Source organism: Urocitellus parryii, chromosome 15 (genome assembly GCF_045843805.1).
Source record: "Urocitellus parryii isolate mUroPar1 chromosome 15, mUroPar1.hap1, whole genome shotgun sequence".
In the NCBI taxonomy this organism is placed as follows: Eukaryota; Metazoa; Chordata; class Mammalia; order Rodentia; family Sciuridae; genus Urocitellus; species Urocitellus parryii.
This window is the reverse complement of record NC_135545.1, coordinates 43,809,497-43,835,404: the sequence shown is the minus strand read 5'-3', so window position 1 is coordinate 43,835,404 and position 25,908 is coordinate 43,809,497. Positions and strand designations below refer to the sequence as shown.

At 39.2% G+C, this 25,908-nt stretch overlaps 1 protein-coding gene and 1 non-coding gene across 2 annotated transcripts in view; both read right to left on the bottom strand.

Annotated features, from left to right (window-relative positions):
* The window catches only part of Sntb2 (syntrophin beta 2), an 89,893-nt gene extending 72,224 nt beyond the window's left edge, over positions 1–17,669 (bottom strand). Inside the window, exon 1 of the mRNA XM_026404515.2 lies at positions 17,090–17,669. Coding sequence (XP_026260300.1) covers positions 17,090–17,669 — 580 coding nt within the window. The remainder of the gene's footprint in view (positions 1–17,089) is intronic.
* On the bottom strand, positions 4,469–4,575 carry LOC113193759 (U6 spliceosomal RNA). The gene has a single exon (XR_003302181.1). It is a non-coding gene; the product is annotated as a U6 spliceosomal RNA (small nuclear RNA).
* Positions 17,670–25,908: the final 8,239 nt, after the last annotated feature.

Genomic DNA, 25,908 nt, shown 5'->3' with positions numbered 1-25,908 from the left:
AAATAAAGAATTATGTTACCTGACTCACAGATCTGTTAAAAGTTGTGATAATGAAGCCAGATGCAGTGGCATATGCCTGTAATCCTAGCAGCTTGTAAGGCTGAGACAGAAGGATCCAGAGTTCAAAGCCAGCTTCAGCAACTATAAGGTGCCAAGCAATTCAGTAAGATCCTGTCTCTAAATAAAATACAAAATAGGGCTGGGGATGTTCCTCAGTGGTCGACTGCCCCTGAATTCAATCAATGGTATAAACAACAACAAAAAAGTTGTGATAATGAATTGTGTGCACTGGCCCATGACTGTAAGTAATCCTAGGTACTCAGGAGAGTACCTAGTTAGGAGGATTATAAATTCAAGGTCAGTATGGGCAATTTAGAATTTGCCTCAAAATGAGATTAAAAAAAAGTTGTTTTAATGCATATAAAGTCTTTAACCAAGTAAGCTATCACAATGGTCATTATTATCTATTTCCATTGTTTCAATTTTTTTTTTAATTTGCAATTTAAGCTAGGTGCAGCAGTGCACACCTGTGATCCCAACTATTCTGGAGGTTGAGGATCCTAACTTCAAGGCCAGCCTGAGCAAGATTCTATCTGAAAATAAAAAAATAAAAAGGGCTGAGGATATAACACAGAAGTAAAACATACCTCTGGGTTCAATCCCACTACTGCAAATAAATAAATGGATAGATAAATAACTTACAATTTAAATACAAAAATTATTTAAATTCTATCGCTCAATGTCTGCATTGTTATAGTACAAATAAGTTTGCTAGCAATGATCCCATTCTACATTTCAGTTTGGTGCATCTGCCACTATTCACTCATCAGGAGTGGGCTCGTGATCCAAGCCTAAACCACATCTCCATCATCTAGGTAACAGAGATAGACCCAAGGAGTAAGCAAAACAGAGTTGACCAAAGTCCTTCCCTGAGTCGCAAGTAGATGCTAGAAGAAAAAGTTTTTCTTTTTTTTTTTTTAAGAGAGAGTGAGAGAGGAGAGAGAGAGAGAGAATTTTTTTAATATTTATTTTTTAGTTCTCGGCGGACACAACATCTTTGTTGGTATGTGGTGCTGAGGATCGAACCCGGGCCGCACGCATGCCAGGCGAGCGTGCGCTACCGCTTGAGCCACATCCCCAGCCCGAAAAAGTTTTTCTTTACAGTGCTATTATTTTTATTATTATTATTTCTTTACAGGTGCTATTAAGTTAGGGCAATATATTTCTAGAATTGCCAGTACCATTTTAGCTGATTATACAGAATTAGACTCTCCACAACAGGAACTATTGCAGGCCAAGATAATTTGAGCCTTTTGATCCCACTGCACCTAAATCTAGATCCATCCCCAGTCTCAGGAGTTACATGAGGCAATGCACTCCACTTCTGTCCACTGTACCTAAATCTAGATCCAGCCTTAGTCTCAGAAGTTATGTGAGACAATATATTCCATTTATGTTTAAATTTATTTAAAGGAGCTGGGCACAGTGGTTTGTGCCTATAATCCCAATGACTTGAGAGGCTTAGAAGGAGGATTGCAAGCTTGAGATCAGCCTCAGCAACTTGGTAAGGCCCTAAACAACTGAGCAAGATCCTGTCTCTAAATAAAAAAGGGCTGGAAATGTAGCTCAGTGGTAAAGTGCCTCTAGGTTCAATCCTAAGTATCCCCAAAACAAACAAATAAATAAATAAATACATGAATTTAAGGGCTTCTGTAACCAAATAATTCTTAATTAATAACTTTAAAAAAACTTTATGAGCTGGGTGAGGTGACACATGCTCATAGTCCCAAGCTACTTGGGAGGGTGACACAGGAGAATCGCTTTAAACCCATGAGTTCCAGACCAGCCTGGCAACGCAGCAACATTGTGAGACCCTTTTCCAAATCAACAATAAAACCTATAAATGTCTTTTTTGGTAAAGATTTTTTTCTATCCTAGCCAGGCATAGTGGCACATGTCTATAATCCCAAAAGCTCAGGAGGCTGAGGTAGGAGGAGTTCGAGTTCAAAGTCAGCTTCATCAACTTAGCGAGGCCCTAAGCAACTCAGTAAGATCCTGTCTCTAATAAAATATAAAAAAGAGGGATGTGGCTCAGTGGTTAAACATTTCTGTACAAAAAAAAAAAAAAAAAAAGACTTTTCTCTATCCTAATTTATCTCTAATTTCAAGACCTGAGCTTCGGTCTATATATGTTTATTATCCTAGCTAGAAAAATGAAATAATAATTAATACTTGAAAAGTTGCTAGGAATTCATAGAAAAGTGATGTTCAAAATACTGTAAGTGGTGAGAATAATTATTATTCACTTGGCATCAAGTGTTTTTGAAAAGCTCCAATAGCACCCTGAACCCAAACAAATTTATTCTTGTTTTTCTTTTACAGCTATCTACAAGATTCCTAAATCTCTCAACTAATATGGTCTCTTATTTAATCTCTCATGTCATCTTCTAATGTTTTTAAAATAATGTAATGGATGCCTGTTGTTTATGTCTGCCAAGTATCCATTTTCCTTCTGGCAACATCAGCTTCATTACCCTTTGAGAAAACCCACTTTCAGTCCATGTGGCTCAAGTTCCAAGGTAAGTTCCTGATCTATGCTTGGCCTATTAGAACATTCAATAACTGATGTCCATATGATGTGACATGGATGACTCAGGTCTAGAACTTTTGGTTGAAATGACTGAAAAGGAGATATCACAACAATATTATGCTCTCCAAATTGATTATGGATTCAATATAATTTTAACCAAAATCCCAAAGGATTTGAGAATGATTAAATTATCCTAAAATTTATCTGGAGAACTATCTATAACACAAAAAAAAGTTTCATTATTTTTCAGAATTTCTTGGCTGATATCATACACTTCAATGACCAGATATTAAGCATTAAAGCTACAATATATAGTGTGCTATATTACAAAACACTCAAGTAGAATACAATAGAAAATCAAGCATCAGACTAAGGAATATAAAAAAATAAGTGTATAAAAAAGGTATATTTCAAATTAATGAGGAAAGGACAGGTTATTCCTAGGGTAACAGACAGGCAGCATGTGTATTGTATCCCACTCCAATGCAGACATAACTTAGTACAGCATTCATTCCAACTAAACCCAGAGATGGTTTCAAATCTTTACATAGCACTTCATGCAGCCACCATCAATCTTATCTGAGTTATTCTGCAAGAGGATTATTTGACAGATAATGCTGAGACAACCAGTTATCTATTTGGAAAAATAAATAAAGCTAAATCTCTACTGCATACCATATGATAAAATAAATTCTACTTAATTTAAAGAATTAAAAATTAAGCCATAAAGTGAAACATCAAAACTGCTGCAAAAGATACATAAGCTCTAAGATGAGGGTAAATGGTGGGTGCAGAGGCTCATCACTCCCTTAGTTTGACACTTCTGAGGCCCAGCTGCTTAGCTGTTTCTGGAGTCCTGAGACTGGGGGTACAATAAGTCCATGAATTTTTTTTTTTTAAGTAAGCTTTCTTCTTCTTTTTTTTTTTTTTTTTTTTTTAGAGAGAGAGAGAGAGAGAGAGAGAATTTTTTAATATTTATTTTCCAGTTTTTGGCGGACACAACATCTTTGTTTGTATGTGGTGCTGAGGATTGAACCCGGGTGGCATGCATGCCAGGCGAGTGCACTACCGCTTGAGCCACATCCCCAGCCCACTCCATGAATTTTGAATAGGAATCTATGTTTTGAAGCCCAAAGAGCCTTGAATAAAGCACATGCATATTCTTTTTTTTTAATTTTTGGAAGCTGATAAACTCCTTTTACTATAAATAAACAAATCCATACATTTTTGTAATCTAACTCAATGAAAAATTGAAGCTCCCATTTTATAAATTGTAACATTTTATATACATGATGGATAAACTGAAAAATATACCACTCAACATTCTCTTCCCTTTGAACCATCAGGATTACTTTTCATGGGCTGAGATTGTGGCTCAGTGGCAGAGTGCTTGCCTTGCACCACATATAAATAAATAAATAAAGGTATTGTGTCCATCAAACTAAAAATAATATATATGACAGCAGAATGCATTACAATCCTTATTACACATATAATGAGCAAAATTTTTCATATCTCTGGTTGTATACATAGTATATTCACACCAATTCATGTCTTCATACCTGTACTTTGGATAATAATGATCATCACATTCCAACATCATTAATTACCCCATACCCCCACCCTTTCCCTCCAACCCCTCTGTCCTATCTAGAGTTCATCTATTCCTCCCATGCTCCCGCTCCCTATCCCACTATGAATCAAATTAGCCTCCTTATATCAAAGAAAACATTTGGCATTTGTTTTTTTGGGAATGGCTAACTTCACTTAGCATTATCTTTCCTAACTCCATCCATTTACCTGCAAATGCCATGATTTTATTCTCTTTTATTGCTGAGTAATATTCCGTTGTGTATATATGCCATGTTTTTTTAAAAAAAATATATGGAATGCTTTACAAATCTGCGTGTCATCCTTGCACAGAGGCCATACTAATCTTCTCTGTATCGTTCCAATTTTAGTATATGTGCTGCAGAAGCAAGCACTAAAAATAATATTTAAAGAAAAAAAGATTACTTTTCATGCTGGGCATAGTGGCAGACACCTGTAATCCCAGTGGCTTGGGAGGCGGAGGCAGGAGGATTGAGAGTTCAAAATCAGTTCAGCAATTTAGGGAGGCACTAAGCTACTCAGTGAGACTCTGTCTCTAATAAAATACAAAATAGGGGTAGGGATGTGGCTCAGTGGTCAAGTGCCCCTGATCCCTGGTAACCCTCCCCCCAAAAAAAGATTACTTTTCATAAAGCATTCTAAAATTATAAATTTAAAAATAAGAAAGTCCAAAGATGATAGGAAGAAAATGTTGCAGAAAATCCAAAATAATAATTTAAAAAACTGTGCACCTCAGATAGCTGTTAACTAGTTATATGTCAAAGCATTCTAGTAATGTCTTAGGACACTGAAAATGAAACCAAGTTTGAATTATGTAACTCTTATTTTTCTAAAAGGCAAGTCTACTGATACCATAATCACTGGCAGTTTGTTCCTATACAAAATTATTTCATAAATTTTTATACCAAAATAAAAAACATATTTTATGAAGGAATCAATGCATTTATATTTATTACTCCAGGCAAAAAAAATTAAACTCAACTGAATAGGTCATCATTTCTCCAGAGAAACTCAAAGCTTCTTTCTTTATAATCTAGAAAAAAAGATTCTTTAACAGAAGGCCATGCTCTCATTTCATGTGATTAAATGTAGTAAAGTGTTTATAAACTAAAATCTTTCTTCTTAAACTTTGCAGACAGCAGATATAGTTACATTACCTAAGTGCTTTATAACAAAGCTAAATGATTCAGTGTAACCCTCCAAATTATTCCATTTTTTCCCACTGGTAATCATATTTTTATTGCCCTGAATAGAAATCCCATAGTTTTCTCTATATCCAATCTTCCACCATATCCTACCATTTATTCTTTTAAAACAGTGACTCAGTTTTCTTTCCCCCGCTTCACCTCCAGAGATGGGTAACCAGGAATTGAACCCAGGGGCACTTAACCACTAAGCCACATCCCCAGCTTTTTAAAAAATTCTTAATTCTGGCACAGGGTCTCACTAAGTTGCTTAGGACCTTGCTAAATTGTTGAGGCAGGCTTTGAACTTGAGATTCTCCTGTCTTAGCCTCCTGAGCTGCTGGGATTACAGGTGTGTGCCATTGTGCTTGGCAAGTGACAATTTTCTACACCAATGTCTCTGTCGCTACAGAACTGTTTCCACAAGTCTCAAATCTCTGGGTACATAGGGACCTGGAAGGAGGCTCTCTCTAGGCAGGAAAAGGTCTCCAGTGGACCCTGCATCCTTTAGCAAGAATCACCCATTTTGTTCTAGGATTAAATCTTCCTGTTTGCCATAGGGTTTAAGAAAAAAGGCTGGCTCCTGGGCTGGGACTGTGGCTCAGTGGGAGAGTGCTTGCCTGGCATATATGAGGCCCTGGGTTTGATCCTCAGCACCACATACAAAAAATAAATAAGATAAAGGTATTGTGTCCATCTATAACTAAAAAATATTTAAAGAAAGAAAGGAAGGAAGGAAGGAAGGAAGGAAGGAAGGAAGGAAGGAAGGAAGGAAGGAAGGACGTACGTACGTTTGGCTGTTATCTATGAGGACCAAATAACTCATCATCATAGAATTGAGTTAAAGGTAACAGATGGACAAAACAACCATTTATTTATTCATATGTAGTGCTATGGCTCAACCCAGTGCCTCACAAGTGCTGGGCAAGTACTCTACCACGGAGCTATAACCCCAGGCCCAGTAATAGCCTTTTAATGAATAATTCCTTCACAACATGGTTTAGTGTGACAAATTTAATAAGATAGGAAACATCTTAAAGGCATTGTTCTTTCCAGTTCATTTATGAACTAAAAGAACTAGAAAAAAAAAAAAAAAACTTCCTCTCTGTTCCTACTGGAGTCACTCTCCCTCTCCAATGGTTATCACCTCTGGTTTGGATCACTGTTTACTACAACAGCTGTAGTTTTGTCTACCTTTGGTCTTTTGTCTTTGCTCTGCATCCAGTGCATATACTGCTGCCAACCCAAAATTCTGTTCCCATCATGTCACTTCCTGGCTCAAAAACAGATTGCATCAGTTCTCCACCCCTCTATCTCTTCAACCTCTCTCCTACTCTGTTGGCTTTTTCTCCTTGCTGTATAAATATGTCCCAACTCTTTCCCACTTAAAACAGAATACGAAACAAACAACCACAAAAGTAAACCTTCCTTCCATACATTATCCAACTATAGATCCGGCTGTTGCTTTTGTTTTTCTTTTTTGCTGAGCTTTTTTTATTTTTGAGCAGTGCTGGGGATTGAACCAAGAGTTTCCCACATGCTAAGCAAGCATTCTACCACTGAGGTACACCCCCTACCCCTATTTGCTGAGTTTTTTAAAGGAATGTTCTACTTACTCATTGTTTGTACCCTGCTGAAACAGCACTTATGAGGACTCCCAGGATCTTAGTTCTCTAATTATCATATCCAATGGACTTTGTAACCAGATTCTGGTTTTGTTTTGTTTGTTTTTTCTTCAGACACAGTCTGGCTATATTGTACAGACTGGCCTCAAACTCAAGATTTTCTTGCCTTAGCCTCCCAGGTAGCTGGGATTCAGTTCTCAACTTACTATCTCTTGCCTGTTAAACCATCACTGTATCAGTTTCTCCCAAACTTCCTCCTACCTCCTGGGCCTTACCTTTCTACATTCCTCTCCCTTTAATCTGGCTTTAAATGTAAGGGTTCTGCCAAAGGTCAAATGTTCTCTCTGATATGTAGATGCTATCCTACAATAAGGGGTGTGGAATAAAAGTTCAATGGATTAGACAAACGGGAACAAAGGGAAGGGAGAGGGGATAGGAATACAGGACACTGGAATGAATCTGACAAAACTTTCCTATGTACATATATGAATACACCACAGTGAATCTCAATATCATGTACATTCAGGGGCTGGGGTTGTGGCTCAGTGGTAGCACGCTTGCCTAGCATGGGTGAGGCACTGGGTTCTATTCTCAGCACCACATATAAACAAATAAATGAATAAAGGTCCATCAATAACTAATAAAAATTTAAAATAAAAACAATAATAATAACATATACATCCACAAGACTGGGATCCTAATTAGAATAAGATATATTCCATGCTTGTATAAATGTATCAAAGTAAATTCTACTGTCACATGTAACTAAAAAGAAAAACAACAACAACAACAACAAAAACCCACAAGTGGAGATTCTACAGGATTGCATCCTGGCCCTACTTCTCTTTTTCATTATTATCTCATGACTTCACACTTCATGGCTTCACTTGCCACCTGTATCCTGACATCTCATAAATCTTCGCTATAGCTCTCTGACATTTTTCTCAATTACAGAATTATACTTCCAACCAGCTACTGGCCTTTTCCACCACGATATCACACAAGTAACACAAATTCAACATGCCTAAAACCAAACCTCTTATCTTCACCCCAAACTAGTTCCTTCCTGTTCATTCTGGTCTCATAATTATCCAGTTTCCCAAGCCAGAAGTCCAAGACTTACCCTCCACTTCTTTTTCTCCTTAAGATCACAAATATTTAGACTTCTTGTTTCTCTTTAATATTTTTTCATCCTCACAGTATCCTAGCCAGTCTCACTCTCATGACATTGCAATAGCATCCTAACTGCTTTCCCTTATCTCATGTCTTGAGCTCCATACTCCATTAGTCATAGTCCACTTTTTACACTTTCTCATCTAAAGCACTTTGACAGCACTCTGTAGGCCTATACTTTTTTGACAGTAAAGCCATCAGTAAAAATTTGAGTATATTTTCAATGATTAAATATCTATTAATGCACAGATATTATAAAACATATATAAATGTAGAAATCAAGAAAGAGATAGAGATGAAATAAGTACACAAATATATCCCTGATTAAGCCATTTAACATTAGTACTGTATGACTCAAAGTGCAAAATATTCTTAGAATGAAGTTCATTATTAATGACATAATATGCATATATATCTATATTTCAAATAGTCTTCTTGACAATTTCATTTTTCAGATTGACTTCCCAACAGATATAATTACCTTAAAATGTGTTAAAGAGCTCTCATTAGGGGGGCAAAAGACAGCTCTATCATTTTGTTATTGTTTGCAGTGTGAGAATTATCTTTAATCTATGTTTGTATGTTTATGTGTGTGTAAATCAGTAAGCCACATATTTATTTTGTGAAGATTAACTGAGCAAAAAGCAGATAATAACTTAAGTCCACTCAAGTAGGGTCAAGTAATCCATATAAACTGCAATACGACAATAGCAGGCAAATTATTAACATTATCACTATCAGCTCTTCTGTTTTGTGAAACATCCACTCTTCCCTTGAAACAAAACCTTTTATACTGAATTTGTAATGGTACCACCTATGAGGCTGAGAGCGCCAGTGCAGTAAATATTAATGAAGTCCAGTTTCTTCTTTTTGTCAACTTGCAAAAAAATGTATATAAACTGTATTAGAGGGGCTGGAGTTGTGGCTCAGTGGTAGAGCACTTGCCTGGCATGTGTGAGGCCCTGGGTTCAATCCTCAGCACCACATATAAATAAATAAAATTTTAAAAATCCGTTAAAAAAAAAAACTGTATTAGAGACCACTGCTTAACACTGCATAGCACTGGATGATCTGGCCTCTGCCCACTTTCCTGCCTTCTCTGCTTTACTTCTCTGAACAGTGACTTATCACTTTCTTACTTTCAACATGTTCTCTCATTGGACATCTACCTCTGTTTCCCAGACAACGTGTTCTCACCTGTATTAATGCACTTACTTCAACCTGCTATAATTGGTTTCTTACCACTTAAAAGTCAGAGATTACTCCCAATTTGAAATTCTCAGCATCTACCACAATAGCTTGTTTGCAGCTGATACTTAATACTGACTGACAAATGAAAAAGGTCCAAATTCTGGCTGGCCTTCAAAGTCTTGTATTAATCTAGCTTCAATCTATCCAACCTTACTTTCTTCCCCTAAGTCCATACCAATTAGCCCATCATTTCATTTCCTTATCATATGTCATACTAATTTTGACTTTTGCTCAGGCTGTCCCATAAAATTGCTTGGATTGACTTCCATCTAGAGAGAAGCAGTCTGTCCCTCAAGTTTCAGGTCAAAACTTGCTCAACTCTTCGATTCCTCAATTGATCATTTCCTTCAGAGACCTCCACAGATTGAGTACTACACATTTTAGCAATTATTCTCTAGGTGCTAGTCTTCTCTCCCCAGTTTCACTCTAAGTTCTCTGAGGCCAGGAACTGTCTTTACCTTCTTTTGCATTGATCTCACAGCACATCTGGCTGTGTGGTTGTAGATGTGGGTGCCACTGTACAGGGCAGAAAGCAATGGACTAGGTATTAGAACAAGCTCTACACCAGTTCATTATGTAATTTTTTTTGGGGGAAGGGGGTACTGGAGACCGAACTCATGGTCACTTTACCACTGAATTACATCCCCAGTCATTTTTATTTTTATTTTGAGACTGGATCTTGCTAAGTTGACTTCAAACTTGTGATCCTCCTGTCTCAACCTCCAAATCAATGGAAGTACAGGCATGTGCCCCAGTGCCCAGCTTGTTAGATAATCTTAATTAAATTAACATCTCTGGCTGTTCATTCCTCATTGGTAAGATGAGGCTTTACTTTTTGGGGGGTACCAGGGATTAAATCCAAGGGTGCTCAACTACTGAGCCACATCTCTAAATATTTTATTTAGAGACAGGGTCTCACTAAATTGCTTAGGATCTTGCTAATTGATGAGGCTGGCTTTGAACTTGCTTGCAATCTTCTTGTCTCAGCTTCCTAAGTCTCTGGGATTACCAGGTGTGTGTCATCACACCCAGCAGTAGGCTTTACAATTTTTAAAATGATAGGCAAGATATATCTTCTTGTCCAAAGGAAACATTACAATCTCTCCCCTAAAAAAAAAAAAAAAACAAGAGAAGCCGGCACGGTGCTCACCTGTAATCCCAGCAGCTCAGGTGGCTGAGATCGCGAGTTCAAAGCCAGCCTCAGCCAAAGCAAGGCACTAAGCAACTCAGTGAGATCCTCTCTCTAACTAAAATACAAAATTGGGCTGGGGATGTGGCTCAGTAGTTGAGTGTCCCGAGTTCAATCCCCGGAACAACAACAACAACAACAACAACAAAAAAAAAAAAAGTAAAAAAGAAAAATCAGTTGAGATCTAAATTAAAGCCTGGTTATGATTCCTAAAAATGCTCTTCGAATTTTTGTAACCACTCAGTATTAGAATCAATTGACTTCTGATATTTTGGTGATAATTTGGAGAGCATATTTTAACATAAAAGGAAGGGATTCTCTTTAAGAAATAATCAGGCCACAATGGCAGCTTCTCACATAAGTACGCCTAATTATCCAAATGAAACAAAGTAAGGCTAATTAAAAAAAGAAAGAAAAAGAAAGAAAGAAAGAAAGAAAGAAAGAAGTACTGAAAAACAAACATCCTTTTACTTTAGTAGTTCTTTAAGAGATAACTAATATGGGCTGGGGTTGTGGCTCAGTGGTAGAGTGCTCACCTAGCTCATGTGATGCCCTGGGTTTGATCCTCAGCACCACATAAAAATAAATAAATAAAGGTATTGTGTCCATCTACAACTAAAAAATGATTTTAAAAAAGCAATAACTAATGAATAAACATGCAAAATCTCAAAGAAAATACAGGGGTTGGGGCTATAGCTCAGTGGTACAGTACATGTGCAAGGCCCTAAGTTAAATCTCCAGTACTCCCTCTCCCTAAAAAAAAATGTAAAATGTTCTTCCTAGGGGACTCTCAATTTTTCTAATATGCAATAAAGAAATCAACTGTGTGGGAATCCAAACCGACTTTAATTTAGAAGCCTAAAAATGTCAGTGGCAGGGCTGGGGCTGGGGCTCAGTGGTAGAACACTCACCTAGCACATGTGAGGCACTGGGTTCGATCCTCAGCACCACATAAAAATGAAATAAAGATATTGTGTCCACTTACAACTAAAAAATAAATATTAAAAAAAGTCAGTGGCATTTTTTTTTGAGAGAGAGAGAGAATATTTAATATTTATTTTTTAGTTTTTCGGTGGATACAACATCTTTGTTTTGTATGTGGTGCTGGGGATCGAACCCGAGCCGCACGCATGCCAGGCGAGCTCGCTACTGCTTGAGCCACATCCCCAGCCCAAGTCAGTGGCATTTGTTATAAGTCAGGGACTTATAACACAAAAAAAGGCTTTATTAAATGTGACGCTCAAAATTTCAAATAATTTTAGATACAAAAATTTATTTTCAATTCGAGGTTAAATTTCATACCAGTCTATTTCATCCATACATTTAACCATTTTCTTTTCAGCAGAGTTGATAACAGTATTTTTAGAAAAATATTCTGGCAATCAAAAGTGATTTTTCAACACTATTCCAGTGAGAATTGCTTCAAAAATATTTTTTTTTTCTCAAATATCAAACCTTACAAACTGTACACTTTAAATAAACCATCTTCCCTAACCTCCCCTGGAACCTTTTTATTGTGTAGCCTAATTCAAGTTTAGTTAATTTCACAGCCTTAAAAATAAAAATTCTAGGGCCTGGGGATGTGGCTCAAGCAGTAATGCACTTGCCTGGCATGCACGGGACACTGGGTTCAATCCTCAGCGCCACATAAAAATAAAATAAAGATGTTGTGACCACTGAAAACTGAAAAATAAATATTAAAAAATTCTCTCTCAAAAATAAATAAATAAATAAATTCTAGAAGCTTTCTGGATAAACCTTAATTTAGTGTAAAGGAATCAGCAAATTCAATATATAGTACCCGACAGGTGAATAGAGTTACCCCCATTGAGCCTAGAATCTGCATTATTAATACAAAGGCTATCTAATCTGCATACCTTTATATCAATGCTAACAGTCATTAGCTACAACTACAAGTACACACTTAATAGCAAGTCTTATGGTTTTGAGTACTAAGTGTAAAGGAAGAGAAAAAATCAGATAAAAAGGAAACTAAACGAAAATTTAAGGACAAAACATTACCCTATCCAAGAGAGAGAAGAAAAATAGGAACACAAAATTAGAAAACGTTGTCAGCATCCAAGAAACTCAAACTCATTCTTAACTCATTCATCTAAAACAATTCTTAACATATACATTTTTTTTTCCAGGTAAAATGAAGTCTTGAGTTTTAACAACTTGCTCTCCTGGTTTAGAGTGTATTTGTTAATTCACAGCATACCTTCATGACCAAGTCCTGCCTTCTTCAGACATTTTGCTATTATTGTTCATGCTGTATTTCCAGGGCCTAATAAAAGCACTGAACACATAAATCGTCAAATGAATAACAACTCTTAGAGGAAGGTATTATTACCACCCTGGTTTTACAGATGAGGAAACAAAGGTATAACAAGATGAAGTAATTTGACTAGGAATTACAAACCACTAACCAGAAACAAACCCAAGTCTGACCACAAGTCCTTGCTTATACCATACTCTTAGTGGGCTATTGGCAGCATAACTTCTTTTTGTTTGTTTATTTAATTTTTTGGTACTGAGAATTGAACCCAGGGGTGCTTTACCACTGAGCTTTTTATTTTTTGAGACAGGGTCTTGCTAAGTTGCTGAAGCTGACCTCAAACTGTGCTCTTCCTGCCTCAGCCTCCTCAGTCACTGGAATTGCAGGCATGTGTCACTGTGCCAGACCAGAAAAACTTCTTAATATCTGGTACTTCAGTGTCTTACTGGTGACAGACAGCTCTCTCTTCTTAGGGAAGGCTCAATTTAACCTTTTCCTGGGCATTCTCAATCTCTGATTCCCCTTAGGGACCCATGTAGACTTTCTCTTTTATGCTGGGCTCTCTCCAGACTACTAATTTTAACAGTACTTTAGCCCTTTGCTCTACTTCTGTCAACTCAAAGCTTATTGAGGGTAGGAATCAAGTATGTTGAAGTGCTCTGGCTCATAATTAAAGTTGATTTGCTGCTAAACGTCCTATTTGCAAAGGACAAGCCACTATAAGAGAATGGTCTGGCCCAAAATGCAAATATTGACAAGGAGGAGAAACTCAGGCTAGAAATTTCCTTCTTTGATTCATGTAGTGCTTCTCCTTCATGAATAAAGGGTCTATGAATTTCTCTGTAACCCATCAATAATGCCCCCCCAACAAAAATATAAATAAAACAAAGATATGTGTCCATCTACAGCTAAAAATAAAAAATAAAGAGCAATTGTTTTATTAAAAAAAAAAGTTCAGATTTTCCAGGTGTGCTAGGGCACACCTATAATCCCAGCATCTTGGGAAGCTGAGGCAGAAGGATTTCAAGTTCAAAGTTCAAAGCCAGCCTCAGCAATTTAGCAAGGCCCTAAGCACCTCTGCAAGACCTTGTCTCTAAATAAAATTTTACAAAGGGCTGGGAATGTGGTTCAGTGGTTAGGCATCTCTGGGTTCAATCCCTGGTACAAAAAAAAGAGTTCTGTTTTCATCCTTCGTCACTCTGCATTCCCTTACACTGCCACAGTCATACTGTTTACCCAAACTTTTACACCTCTCTCTGAACTCCTAACTTACTGAGGGCAGGAATTGAGTGTCCTCAAGTGCTTCTGGCTCACAGTAAACTAATAATAAAGTTTATTATAGGGCTGATGATGTGGCCCAGTGGTAGAGCACTTGCCTGGCATGTGTGAGGCACTGAGTTCAATCCTCAGCACCATATAAAAAAATGAATTAATTAAATTATGGTATTTTTTTTAAAGTTTATTATAAACTTTTTGGAATACCAAAAATGTATTCTACTTTTAATCAATCTTTATGTGTGGACAAGTATGTTGTCTCTAATTGACTGTACCATTCCTTTGCTAGAATGCTTTCCTTGGACAGAAGATGCAAATTAGAAAACAAAATCACTACTAATCCTTTCCCCTTGGAGGAATAAGAGGAAAGAGTCAAATAAATGTTTGATGGATGAATAAATGAACGAACAATCCCTAAAAATTCCTGAGACAAAAAAGAACCCTTTAGCTAGGTTCAGTAACCTCAGGCAACCAGAAACTAGCTTTCCTTCACTTGGGGGTGGAAAGAATGTGCTTGAAATTCCCTGCCCACACCACAAAAACAGCATCACTGTGCTACTGTACTATGTTAAGGCAACTTTTTCAAATATTGAATGAAAGGACAATATAGTGTGAAAATTTCAAGGGCTAAGAATAAACTTATTATTATTATTATTTTTTGCAACAGGATCTCACTACGTTTGCCAGACTGGCCTCTCTTAGGCTTGTGAATAGCTGGAACTACAAGGTACATCACCAGACTCTATCCTGTAAAAGTGGTCTACCTGAATAGAACAACATCTTTCAACATTGAAAGTTTGGGTCATTAATTACTGTTTTCTATGATTTTGTGAGAGCAATTTTATTTGTATAACCCTACACTTAAAAAATGCAACATCATAAATCCACCATACTGACTTAACACACCTATAAGAACAAGAACTGCTTGACTTATACAAAATAGGAAAATAGAACCTATGTGTTAGGTAAAAAGGCATTCAATAAATATGCTATTATGCTGTCATCTGTAAACCTTTCTAAAAGCACATGTGGCCTATTTTAGACTAATGAACTAGTAAGCATTTATTACATAGTTTTCATTTCACTGGTATGAATACCAGGTTCAAATTGTATCTAAACAAAAACCAGGTTTTGTTTGTTTTTACATGGGATGTGAAGGGTTGAACTGTCTATCCATTTAATACTATATGAGTTGTATGAAATTTCGTATTCTGGCTTGAAGAATTCATAACAAGTGTTTAGCTAAACCAGTTTCAGGATACATGTTTTAGAGTAGAAACTTTTTTTTACACAATCTGTAATTAAGTCACGATCTGTTATTTTACTCCTTTTATTAACACAACTTTCTGAGCAATGTCTAGCTCCACATATAAGTAGACTAGGATATAGTAAAGCTGGGACACTGAAATTTCACAATTGCAGCACATTAAATAATTTCTTTGCAAATTAACATTTTCCAATTATTTACAAGCAGATTTATGTTAAAATTGGGGGGGATATTTTGTCAAGTTAGACTTCTGGCTTCTCAGTTTATAGAAGACTGCTCCCTCCCCAACCCTGTCCCCTAGCAGTTCCCTCCCCTGCCAGGAATTTCTCCTGACTCATCTTTGCCCATCTTTAACCATCACTTCCTTGGAGAACTGTCTCAAGATTCAGCTCTTTGAAAAAGTCCACACTGGGTATGCCCATCTCCACCAACTTAATTCCTAACTTTGCATTCCCTTGGCACTTATACATACTTTGCACTACAAAAATCAAAGTCCTCTCTCTAACTTATTTTGCACTTTTTCTATCATTTCCCCAACTAGAGACCAAGAAGGAACAGCATCTTCTTTTATATTATCTTTTACAAAGCCAACAATAAATGCTTCTGGAATATTTGAATCACCAGTGAAATATTTGAATCATCAGTTTTTCCATACTCTTCATTTTCATTACTCTATTACCAATGACAGGCATGAGTCCGTGAGGAGAGGAGAGTTACTTTTTAATTTTATTTTTTGAGGGGCTTCAAACATGTTAGGCAAGGGCTGTACCAGAGCCACATCCCCAGCCCCAGATGATGGGATTTATTTTTGCTTCATCCCACAAATTCATAATAAAATATCCAGAACACAGATCATATACATACTTTTAAGGTAAAGAATAATCTTGGCTATCCAAACATTTCTTGTGATGTGCCATTTCAAGTTTCTTATGAAACGTCTCCTAGTCTTGAAGCAGCATGCCTGTCAGCGGTAGGAAGCTGGCACCAGTCTCTTGCAAAAGGGGCAAAACTCTAGTTGGCAGTAAACTTTCAAACACGTGAGCCTCCACTGTTAAACAAGGCTCATTAACCACAGAAACTTGCTGTTTCAGCTCTCTGGCTTCAATGAAGTGCTATGATCTCCTTTAGTTATTGTTGAGAGCCAATGATGGGTTAAATTCCCATTAATTAACCAGCACTTTGATGGTTTACCCAAGTATACCGGTGGCATCGGAGTGGATGGCTCGCTTTCTTTCTTTCTTTTTAATAGACCCGCCCGCCTGAGAAGCCAGAATGGAGTGAAGAAAAGAGCCAACCCGGCATTTCTTAGCAAGCAAAAGGAGAACTACAGAACTGGAGCCGATCGGCCTCCTCCTAGTTCTTAGTGTCAGCTTATCGTGCAGAGGGGGGAGCTTCACAAGCTGCTGCTCTTTGCTAAATCTCAGTCGAGTTCCCCGGGGGCAGCAAGCCACACTTAGGCTAAGGCTGCCCAACTTTTCCTGTAAGGAGCATCAGTTTTTCCATACTCAGAGACCCAGAAAGGGGGGGGGGGGAGGTTGCAGTGAGGGGCGGAGGGAACCGGTTCGCCCCGCAAAGGGTAGCAGAAACAAAGTGCGCGCGGGTGAGCCTAGGCCGTCGCCGCCGCCCGCCCGCCCGGCCCCGCTCACCCTCGAGCAGCACCTCCTTGCCCGCGCGCTTCAGCGCCTGCACGGCCTGGTCGTGGGTGGCCTGGCGCAGGTCCGTGCCATTCACCGACAGGATGGCGTCGCCCAGCTGCAGCGCCCGGCTCTGGTCGGCCGCCAGTCCCGGGAAGATCTTGGAGATGAGAATCGGCATCCGGTTCTCGCGGCCGCCCTTGATGCTGATGCCCAGGCCGCCCGCCTCTTGCTTCACCACCCGCACCCGGCGCACTGGCGGCGACGCGCCCGCCTCTCCCGTGGGGCCCCGAGGTGGCGCGGGCGGGCTCGGGGGCCCCAGGCCGCGGCTCGGGCTCCCAGGTAGCGAGTCGCCGGCGCCGCCGCCGTTCGGGAGGCCGTTGAAGGCGGCCGCCGCCGGCCCCAGAGTGGGCTCCGACTCGGCTGCCGCGGCGTCGCCCGTCAAGCTCAGACACTCCCCGCTCAGCTCGGCCACCACTCGGACCCAGCGCTCTCTCAGGAGCAGCTCCACCAGCCCCGCTTTAGTGGCCCGTGTCCACACCGCCATGGCCGGCCCCGCTCCCGCCGCCTCAGTCGCCGGAGCTACCCTCATTCTAGTCAGGCAGCCTCCGCGCTTCCCCCTTCCCGCCCGAGGGGGCGGGCCCAGCCCCTCCCCCGCGGCGATTCACTATTCATGAGGGCCACGCCCACCTTCCGGAGGGACGCGGAGAGGCCGGTGCTGCAGCTTCCGGGAGGTAAAGAAGTTGACCGGTCTCTCTCGCGTTCACATCCCCAGCGAGATGGTGTTCTCACCTTCTCCCTCCGTTTGTTCTCCACATACCCCCAAACTCCTGACCTTTACCAAAAGGGCTGTTTGGACACGAAAAGCAAAATCAGCATGGAGCACATCGAAAGCTTGCAGGACTTGGGTGGTACGTTTATTCTTGCATTGACTGGTTCAATCCATATGTACTGAACGCCCAGCCGGTTTATCTCCCGGCGCTCCTTTTGAGGCCTGGGAGATAAACTAAATAAAATGTACCACAGCTGAGGGCTTGTGGTCTTGTGGGAGAGAAAAACAGAACCAACCAACTAGGTGTGATACTATGTGGTTAAGAGACTGTAGAAAACTTACCCAGAGCACAATTAAAAGAACATTTGAATGGGCCTGGAGTCAACTTCACAGAGGTAACAATGGAGGAAATAGTTCAAGCTGCAAAGGTTTGAAGGTGTGAATGCAAGACTTTCTCACCCTGCTTTGTAACATGTAAATAAAGACATGGGGTCTTGTGTCCATAAGCCCTGCAGCCACAATAGGCAGGCCTCCAAGATACTTGCAAAATGGTTTAGGGTTTCCAGAGGAACAGACCAATGGGATATACAGATATATGGAGTTATCGTGAAGGATTGGCCACAAGATTACAAAGGCTACATCTCACAATCTAGCATCTGCAAGTTTGAACCTCAAGAAAATCGGTTGGTGTACTTCAAATCCAAACCCAAAGGCCTACTAACCAAAGACAATGATGTAAGTCTAAAACCAAAGGCTTGAAAAGTGGGTGGGGAAGGTGGTGTCTATGATGTAAGTTCTGGTCCCAGTCCCAAGAACTGAGAACTAGGAGCACCCAGGTCTGAGTATAAGCGGGATGTCCCAGCTCATGCAGAGTGAATTGGCCCTTCTCTGCCTTTTGGTTCTATTTCAGCCCTCCACTGATTCCTTGCCCAAGTTGGTGAAGACAATCTTCTTTATTTGGTCTACAATTCAAATGTTAACCTCATCTAGAAATACCCTCATGGGGCTGGGGATGTGGCTCAAGGGGTAGTGTGCTCGCCTAGCATGCGTGCTGCCCAGGTTCGATCCTCAGCACCACATACAAAGATGTTGTGTCCACCAAAAACTAAAAAATAAATAAATAAATGAATAAATATTTTTTAAAAATAGAAATACCCTCACAGACACACCCAAATAACAGTTTACTAGCTACCTAAGCATCTCTTATCTCAGTCAAGTTAACACACAAAATTAACCATTGCAGATGGTTACTTAGGAAGATGTCAGAATTCTAGTGTGAATAAAGTATAGTGTTAAGTGGAAGTGATGGGACGAGTATGAGAAGCTTCATGTAATCAATAAGAGTTTGAAGAGTTTGAAATGGACTATAGATATGACTTTCTTAGCCTAGGGGCCATCATCACCTTTGCTGGAGCACATATAGATAAGCATCTCAAAAAAATGCATGCAAAATTGGTCTCTAAGATATGTTTTGGGACCTGTGACTTTTAATCAATTCACAGAGAAATCCCATGACCAAAGGCCATAAGCCACCACTGTACACATGGCAGAACCTGCTAGACTTCTGTCTGAAAATATGTGATGTATGTAATCTACTCGCATTTCAGCTCCATGGGATAGAGGAGCTGAGGAAACTGAAGACCCGAGAATTAAAGATTCTGGCCTGAAGTCCACATTGAGGAAGCAGACAAACTTAACTCTCCCAGTCTCCTTGTTCCAGTGCTTTGTTCACTATAGAAATCAGACCTCAAAAATCAGAGGTTCAGAAATTACACTGTTGAGGAGGCAAGCTCTCAGCAAATCATGAGGTCAATATGACCTCTAACTTTCCTTTCTTTACCAGTAACAGCAAAATCCCCATGATTTTATTTGGACAGGAACAGGGGCAAGCAGACAGAGTGTGCACCAATTCCTGCAAAGGGGACTGTTTACTTGCTTGCTCAGGAAGTACATACTGAAGCTCTTAAACCATAGCCATGTACCACTCTATAAAAGCACATTCATAGACAGAAACTTCCAAAGAGCCTCCTGTACCAGAAGTTAAAACAATAAAAATAAAGGCTGGGAAGCATCTAGAACTCAAATGAAAGAATTCAAAATGAGATGTTATCTTACCAAAAAAATCATTATTGCAGAATTTTCATTGTGATTAGTGGAGCAAGATTTTCTAAGCAAATGTCAGCCAAAGCTCAACCCTCCAGTCCTCTCCTAAATCAACTGCAAGTTGATTTAGCAGCCAACTACTAGCAGGTTCGAATGTGCCCAAGTGCACCTGCAGTCAGACATGGCTTTGCTCCAGCTGAGGCATAAGCCCCCAGAGGCCTAAGTTATGTGATTTTCTGCTTATTAGAGACCATTTGGCAGCTGATTCCTTAGAGTACGAACACTATTTTTAACACTTTTGCATATGTCATCACCCAGGGGTTGGACACTTGAGGACACCTTTATTAGCAAAAGGGAAGTGCTGGAAATTCTTCCCAAGAGTATCAAGGACTTTTTGTCAATAGAGTTGGAGGAAGGCTCCTATCTAATAGTAAGGGCACTTACATAAGATAATAAGTTATATAATAAAATATTTAACCCTGGAAGCACAGAAGGTAAAGGAGTTTGGTGTTTGGATTACTTGAGTGTTTCCTTTAAAAAGTTATTTAAAGGGCTGGGGATGTGGCTCAAGCGGTAGCGTGCTCGCCTGGCATGCGTGCGGCCCGGGTTCGATCCTCAGCACCACATACCAACAAAGATGTTGTGTCCACCGAGAACTAAAAAATACATATTAAAAATTCTCTCTCTCTCTCTCTCTCTCTCTCTCTCTCTTTAAAAAATAAATAAATAAATAAATTACATTTATAAAAAAAAAATAAAAAGTTATTTAAAAATCCATTAAAAATTCCCAATCTATCTAGTGAGGCCCTAAGCAATTTAGCCAGATCCTGTCTCAAAATAAAAGGGGCTGGGGATGTGGCTAAGTGGTTAAGCACCCTAGGCTTAATCCTTTGTACAAAAAAAAAAAAAAAAAAAAACCCAAACTATCAAATTGTATTTACATAAGGCCTTCATTAGAATCCAAATGAGCTTTTCAACATTCTCTTTCATCACCACCTTTAGGTCTGCTAATGAATCATTTGTCTCCCACATTCTACTTGAGTCTTTCCTTCCAGATGCCTTCTGCCACCTTCAATCACTTTCCCACCTGCCAACAGACATGTTCCCTGACTACACAATTCATTGGGATTTTCCCTTTGAACAATTTAATTGTATGCCTGGCTGGTTTGCTCAAGTAGATTATAAACTACAGGAGGGCACAGACCACCCATCAACTTATTTTTACTCCCCACTATTCCAGAAATATTGCCTTGCTAAGAAGGAACTCATTAAACACATGATTGATTGAAATTCAGTGCTTTCTATGCTACATCTTTTCAAATAATTCCCCTGAAGGTTATTGGTTCCTTGCAGGGTGAAAAATTACCATCTAGGAAATCTCAAGTAGTCAATGGAAATCTACTTACTGTGGATAATGCAATCTGAAATAAAAAGGGTACACATCTGTTTCCACAGTTTCCTCAGGACAGCAAGAGAAGCTTAGATAATTCTTTGAACAGGCAGGCTATATTTTATCTACCTCTTAAAAAGGAAGTGGCTTAGATAATTCCTAATAACCTTTCATTCCGGTCACTTATCAGTATGTATTCCCCTCTGCTCAAGCTGTTATCTTACTATTTCTCAGAACTGGCAGACATCATTGCTCCTTTAAAATAGGTTGTATTAGCTCTCTGGGTTCCATAATTTCATCCTACAATTCTATGATTCAGGCTGTGATTTTATGTTCTCTTGAAACACAGTGTTCAATAATTTTTCCTTCTCCAACATAGTAAAAATAGGGTACAGCATAATAATTAAGAATGTGGATTCAGGGCCTGGGGCTGTAGCTCAATGGTAGAGCTTACCTACAATGTGAGAGCACTGGGTTCGATACCTTGTATAAATAAATAAATAAAATAAAGGTCCACTGACAACTAAAATTTTTTTTTAAAGAGAGTGAGAGAATTTTTTAATATTTATTTTTTTTTAGTTTTCGGTGGACACAACATCTTTATATGTGGTGCTGAGGATTGAACCGGGGCCACACGTTTGCCAGGCGAGCACGCTACTGCTTGAACCACATCCCCAGCCCTAAAAAAAATTCTTAAAAAAGAAAAAAAAATGTGGGTTCAAATAAGTTTGGCTACTTATTAGCTATATAATGGTCAAAGGGCTGAGGTCATGGGCTTCAGTTTCTTAGAAAAATTCAGATACCTTCTGCTTCTAAGGGATTGTGAGGGTTGTCAACATGCTGAACAGCATAGTACTATCACAAGGCACCAATCCCATTAAAAAGTACCAGCTTCGTGCTGGGGTTGTGGCTCAAGGGTAGAGACATGCAATCATCAGCATCATGTAAAAATAAGTAAAATAAAGGTATTATATTCAACTACAACTAAAAAAATAAATAATAAAAAAGTATCAGCTGCTATTGTTAGTAACTGTTGACCTTGACCAGAAACAATAAAACCTTTGGTAGAAACTCTCCAGCTGAGATTCTGTACTTATCTAGGAATGGGTCTGCCATAATACCATTTGATTCTAGGTATAAAGGGCAAATGGCCAAATTATTTCAGTAACAAACAAGTCTTGTATAAAGCTACACTTTTGCTGAAAGGGAACATACATTGCCAAGAGTCCATCAAAGAAAAGAATTAGTGGATGTGGGGCTGCTTCCAAGGTTTGAGTGTTGTGTAATTTCATAAGGAAGGAGAGCTCCAGGCAAAATTGCAGCCTTTAGCAAGCCTGAAGGTCACTGCCACAAAGGCTGCCTGACGCCAGACAACAAAAGCAGGAGCTGCTCAATTACTACTAAGAAAGAGGCTAAAGGGATTTGAAAATAAACTTATAAAATAACCAATCCAACATCCAACTTTGAAAAATTATCCACACATAACTCTTCCCTAGTTAGAAAACAGTGAATCAATGATCTCTTTTAATGGACAGTACCATGTTGCCTTCCAGGAGAAATATCCCACAATGGTATTTCCTCTCCAGTACAAACACACAGTAAAAAGAAAGGTGCATATATGCTTTAGCTGATGCAAGCACATTTTTAAATCCATTCTGCCAAGATAAATCACTATCCATCTGAAACCCGCAAAAATGGATTAACTATCTCATGCATTATGACTATGAAAACCCACATCTGCTAACCACATTCCTAATGGGAAGCAGCTGGTTGCAGTGTTGAAGTGCTGTGATTCTTTTTAGGAAAATATTAGCAAGGACATACCAGCCAGTTCAGTTTCATGGAATCCACACTTAGTTATGGAAAATCACCAGTGCTTTTTATTGACAATTATGGAAATTACATAATTTGCCATGAAATTCAAATAAGGCCTAAAAATAAAAGTCTACTTTCCCTCATCACCAGTTGTGACAGTTTTCAGTGCCTCACAACTTTACAGTGTCTTTTCTTTTTTGGTGGTGGTGGTAGTACTGGAGATTGAACCCAGAGCTTCATCTTTGCCTGGGCACTCAGTGTCAGCACTGAGCAGCATCCCCAGCTCTTCCTTTTGAGACAGGGTCTCACTAAATTGCCAGGCTGTCTTCAAACTTGTGATTCTCCTGCCTCAGCCTCCAGAGTAGCTGGGATTACAGGTTGTGCCACTGCTCCTGGCTACAACTAACTTTGTAGTCTTACAGTCAGTTTCTATTCTCATTCTTCACATACTATTGAACACCAAGTCATGTTTACTAACACGTATGGTATTTCTAGGCTTTAGGCCATAGCTTTGACTCCCTCCTGGAGTCAATTTGTGCAATACTATTGTGAGGGTTGATGGAGCTCTTTGGGAATCAGCTGCAAGATATGGATATGCCTCAGATAAACAACTGACCTTTGAGCACAATTCAGCATTCATCCTTGAGGACATACAAAGCTCCTGAAACCTTTCCATGGACAGTTTCTTCTTCAGAAAAATTATGAGCTAAATTATGCCTCCTCCCACTGCTGAATTCATAGGTTGAAGTCCTAACCCCTAACCCTGACCATATTTGGAGACAGGGTCTTTAGGTTAAAATGAAGTCATTAGGGTGGCCTCTAATCCAATATAACAATACTATTATCTTTATGAGATTAGGGCATAGACATGCACAAAGGGAAGACCATGTGAAATCAGGGAAAAGATGACTTATCTACAAGCAAAGGACAGAGGTCTCAGAAGAAACTAATCCTGATATACTCTGTCTTGTTTTGTGCCTTCTGTGCTGAGAATGCTCTAGGAATTCTTTTTTCTTCTCCCACCTTGCTATTCACCACACAACTCCAAGTGATTAGCTCAAGGACCACCTCCCATCTCCAACCTGAACTAACTCTGCTGGTGAAGTGCCCTTTTCCTGTGCTCGTCTCTAATGCAACATTATTGATCTACTTGTTTCTCAACTATGCTGTGAAATTCTTGAGTGCTAAGACTATATATTTCATCTGTTGTTGGTGCAAAGCATATAGAGGGCACACAATAAATGTATCTTAAGTTCTAAAACTAAAGACTCTAGACTGACTTAAAGCTAAGCCTAAATATCTAGATCTCTGCTGTCCAATATGAAAAGCCATTAGCACATATGGCTATTTTTTTTAAATTTATTTTTTAGGTATAGATGGACACAACACAATGCGTTTATTTCTATGTGGTGCTGAGGATCGAACCCCGGGTCCCACCGGTGCTAGGCGAGCACTCTACCACAGAGCCACAATCCCAGCCCCACATATAGCTATTTAAATTATTAAATAAAAAATTTGATTCCTGTGTCATAATAGCCACATTTCAAGTGTTCAATAGCCACATGCGGCTGGTTACTTTATTATCCATGACAGATATAGAATATTTCCATCATCATGGAAGGTTTATTACAGTGTGGCACTACATCATAAAATACCTTGAAATACAAAAGGCACATTAGAAAAAGTAGAGAAGGGGCTGGGGTATAGCTCAGTTGGTAGAGTGCTTGCCTCACATGCACAAAACCCCGGGTTTAATCCCCGGCACCACAAATAAGTAAATAAATAATCTAAAAAAAGTAGGGAAAATGTTATAAATATGCAATTTTTAAAAATACCTTTTTTAAAAATTTATATGAAGTGCTGAGAATTGAACCCAGTGCCTCACACATGCTAGGCAAGTGCTCTACCACTGAGCCACAACCCCAGCCCTAATAAACATGCAATTTATGCAGCCAAACAGGCAGCCCAAAAAAGTGAGCAACTTCATTAATCAACAGGAAAATGCAAGCTGGGCATGGTGGCACACACCTGTAAACCCAGTGGCTCTGGAGGCTGAGGCAGGAGGACCACAAGTTCAAAGCCAGCTTCAGCAAAAGTGAGGCGATAAGCAACTTAGTGAGGCCCTTTCTCTAAATAAAATACAAAATAGGGCTGGGGAATATGGCTCAGTGGTCAAGTGGCTCTGAGTTCAATCCCTGGTACAAAAAAAAAAAAAAAAAATTTAAAAAATTTAAAAAATTGGAAGATGCAAGATAAAATGAAATACTATTTTCATGCCTTTGAGAAGTCAAATTAGTCTATCCATGCATTGGAAAGGTGTAAGGAAATGAGTACCTCCAACCACTGCCAATGAAAATACAGCCAGTCTAAAGGGCAAAGAAAATGGACACAGTTTAAGCTAGCATTCTCACACCCAGGAATTATTCCCAAACACCCCAAATGAGGACTAGGAGACAATGTACCAAGTTGTCTGTCACAACACTATATGGTTAACCAAAAGATTGTTCACATAATATTAGAACTACATCAATGCTCAGGCAGACAAAGAAATGCTTCAACACCTTCTCTGCAGCCTCTGAAATGGAAAATTCTTAGTGTACCACACCTGCTAGTCATCATATTTATGACCTGGTCCTTTCAACTAAAAGACAGTCAAAGAATAATCTTAAGAGTACTAACATGGTCTCTAACAAATCACTGTATGATTATAAGGGGGAAAAAATCAATTTCCTCATGGTTTCCTCTTCCGTG